The sequence below is a fragment of the Aptenodytes forsteri genome, unplaced genomic scaffold (assembly GCF_000699145.1).
Source record: "Aptenodytes forsteri isolate BGI_AS27 unplaced genomic scaffold, ASM69914v1 Scaffold120, whole genome shotgun sequence".
Classification (NCBI taxonomy): Eukaryota; Metazoa; Chordata; class Aves; order Sphenisciformes; family Spheniscidae; genus Aptenodytes; species Aptenodytes forsteri.
In genome coordinates this window covers 4,250,743-4,252,285 of record NW_008795938.1, presented here as the reverse complement: position 1 = coordinate 4,252,285, position 1,543 = coordinate 4,250,743, and the positions used below count along the sequence as shown (strand labels likewise).

The 1,543-nt window shown below is 68.0% G+C and overlaps 1 protein-coding gene across 1 annotated transcript in view; it reads left to right on the top strand.

The window, feature by feature from the left end:
* Positions 1 to 502, top strand: part of TAF1C (TATA-box binding protein associated factor, RNA polymerase I subunit C) — a 17,760-nt gene extending 17,258 nt beyond the window's left edge. The window contains 1 exon segment of the mRNA XM_009285240.1: positions 261 to 502. Within this exon segment, the coding sequence (XP_009283515.1) occupies positions 261 to 502 (242 nt within the window).
* Positions 503 to 1,543: the final 1,041 nt, after the last annotated feature.

Below are 1,543 nucleotides of genomic sequence, written 5' to 3'. Positions count from 1 at the left end.
GGGGGCAAGGGGGGAGAAGGGAGTTATGGAGGGGGAGACCCCTCCGGAGCGCAGACCCAGCAGCAGGCACTGCTTCCGCCCCCCAAAGGGAGAGGAGTCCCCTGGTCCCCTGCCCCGGTGTGGGGGTGACACTGCGGGGAACCCGGGGTCCCCGGCCTCAGGGCCCTGCCCGCGCTGGTGGGCAAGGGGGGGGGGGCTGAAGGATGCACCTCACCGCCTTTCCTCAGGGACTGTCCCCACCTGCAGGGTGGCTCTGGCAGGCCACATGCCTCCCGTGTGCCCTGGGGAGAGGCCACCGTGCGTGGTCGGGGTCCAGAGTGGTGTCCTCCTGCCTGAGGTGCCCATGGAGAAGTCCCCGTGCCACAGGGAGACACTGATGGCCATGACTGAGATGCCCCAGGAGACGTCAGCCTCAGCGGAGGTGCCCCAGGAGATGCTCGGCGCCGGCCGAGCTGCCCGACGAGGCCCTGCCAGCCGCGCCCAGCACGGTGCCACCGGCTGAGGCTGGGAAGGATCCCTGCGGGGTCGAGCTGCCGCCCTGCTCTGGAAAGTGGAGGACTTGCCCCGGCGAGGTGCCCCCCATCGCACTGCCGGTGCTGCCCGCCTCCCTGCAGACGCCAGCAGAGCAGCCCGGTGGGTTGGTGCCTCTGGGGAGTTGCTTGATCCACAACTGGCAGGAGGAGGTAACTCCCAATGCCCCTCAAAACCTGCCCCACCGCATCCCATATGCTGATCCCCTGAAGCCCCCTGCTCCTGGGCAGCCCCCTCTCTTTAAATAGCCACCCTTGGCCGAGCTGGAGCTCCCTGGATGACCTTGAGCCCAGCGGGATGGAAAGGGGATGAAACTGGATAGCACAAAAGGCACGGGCAGGCACGTGGGGAGCGACAGCAAGGCTTTGGGAGCAGAGCTGGGAGCTCGCTGCTGGGGCAGCGGGAGCTGGGTGTTGCAGCCCATTGCAGGGATGTGGGGATGCCTGCTTGGGCGAGCCAAGCTGGGGGGGACGACATGGGCCAAGCCACGCCACAGCCTGGGGACCCCATGGTTTGTTCAAGTGCCGTAAGAGCGCTTGCCCAGCCGTAGGGGCAGCCTGGGCACCCAGGGGGTCGGGGTGGCCGTACGAGGCCGGCTGACCCCTGGCAGGCAGGAGAGGTCATCCCTGCCCAAGCTGCAGGTGACCCAGCTCCAGCTTTACCGGGGAGCCAGCTGGAAGGACCGTCCCCCCCTTTTTGCAGCTCGTGCCTCTGGGGCTGCTCCCAGGGCTTGTGTCGGGCACCTGCCTGCGTGGCATGGCCTTAGGTATGGGGCAGTGCCCCCAGATTGCGGAGACTCAGAGGGAGGGGGTGACTCATCCCCACCTCCCAACCCTGCCCAGAGCCCCATGGGACTATCAAAAGCCTAAAAGCCAGGAGTGGGCATGGGGCACTGCAAGGGTGGGCTCCTGCCCCCCTCCCGCAGCCCCCACCATCCATCCCCAGAGAGCCACGAACCACCTGGACCCCGTGCCGGGGCGGGAGCCGGGCAGTGAGGGCTTCATCCACCGGC